The sequence below is a fragment of the Malurus melanocephalus genome, unplaced genomic scaffold (genome assembly GCF_030028575.1).
Source record: "Malurus melanocephalus ecotype Western Australia unplaced genomic scaffold, MMel_1.1 scaffold_818, whole genome shotgun sequence".
Lineage (NCBI taxonomy): Eukaryota > Metazoa > Chordata > Aves > Passeriformes > Maluridae > Malurus > Malurus melanocephalus.
The window spans coordinates 123,510-124,643 of NW_026624050.1; the positions used below are offsets into that span (position 1 = coordinate 123,510).

The following is a 1,134-nucleotide window of genomic DNA, read 5'->3' on the forward strand; positions in this document are numbered from 1 at the left end:
CCCCCAAAATCTGCATTTCTCATACCAGGATGCTGTAGAAGAGCTCGTGCACGAAGAGCCCCAGCACACTGGTCACGATGTAGCCAACATGGTACAGGAACTCCACATCCATGATCATGGCCTTGTAGCCACGGATGAAGGTGCCTCGGTTGCCCACGAAGCTCACCACGAACACGATCTTGTTGGTCAGCTGGGGGCAGGCAGAAACGAGGAATGGAGCGGGGTTTGAAGGCAGAATGCCTTCTCTGATTCCCCCCAGGGTGTGGAAAACTCACATTGAGAGCTCCCAGGATGTTGAGGGTGAGCCCGATGCCCAGGTAGTAGATGGAGCGCAGGATCAGCGCCACCAGCAGCGGCCTCACCCCGTAGCGCTTGGTGAACAGGGCCATGATGGAGAAGCAGATGAGGATCCAGAAGAGCAGGGAGATCAGTGGTGAATCCAGCACTCCTGGGGACGGGAGAGACATGGTGGGGGTCAAAGGGATCTGCCCAGCCCCACTAAAGAGCTCTTATCAGAGAGGAGGATGCCGTGCTGCAGAGATTTTGGGTGTTTTTTACTGATGCGTTTTGTAATGTTTTTTATCCCAGAGCTCAGAGCTGCTGTWGGTGATGGAGGCTTTGCCTGATGACAGGAATTTGTTCCATCTCTGCTTCCCACAGTGCACCAGCCCAGGAGAAGAGAKGTTTCCCTGAGAAGGAAGGAGCAGGAGGGCTGGAAACTGAAATCCTGATTTAATCCTTTCCTTTTTCCACCAGGTTGCTGTGTCCGARTGTTGTTTGGTTTTAGGAGCCCAAAGCAGCCTGAAGATGGGGTCAGTGCCAGTTTTCCTGCATGTGAGAATCCCTCCCACCCCAAGGAGCAGCAGGTGCTGGGCACTTACCCATGGAAGTGGCTTCCACGTAGGGGTAGAAGAAAGCGATGATGATGTTGATGAAGACGGCCAGGTTGAAGGAAATGCTTCCCCAGAGCGTCATTCTGCGGGAGAACCAGTACATCAGCGGCATGCCTGGGGGGAGAGGAGGCAACACACAAACCTCAGCCAGCCTCGTGCCAACCGGGTCCTCCCTGACCCCCTGTGTCACCCCAGACCCCCTGTGTGTCACCCCAGACCCCCTGTGTCACCCTCTGGAACC

General features: G+C 55.3%; 1 protein-coding gene across 1 annotated transcript in view; it reads right to left on the minus strand.

The window, feature by feature from the left end:
• ITPR3 (inositol 1,4,5-trisphosphate receptor type 3) overlaps nt 1-1,134 on the minus strand; it is a 55,182-nt gene that overhangs the window by 6,994 nt on the left and 47,054 nt on the right. The window contains exons 45-47 of the mRNA XM_057385369.1: nt 882-1,112; nt 276-448; nt 26-190 (exon numbers count right to left, since the gene is read on the minus strand). Of these exons, the coding sequence (XP_057241352.1) occupies nt 26-190; nt 276-448; nt 882-1,112 (569 nt within the window). The remainder of the gene's footprint in view (nt 1-25; nt 191-275; nt 449-881; nt 1,113-1,134) is intronic.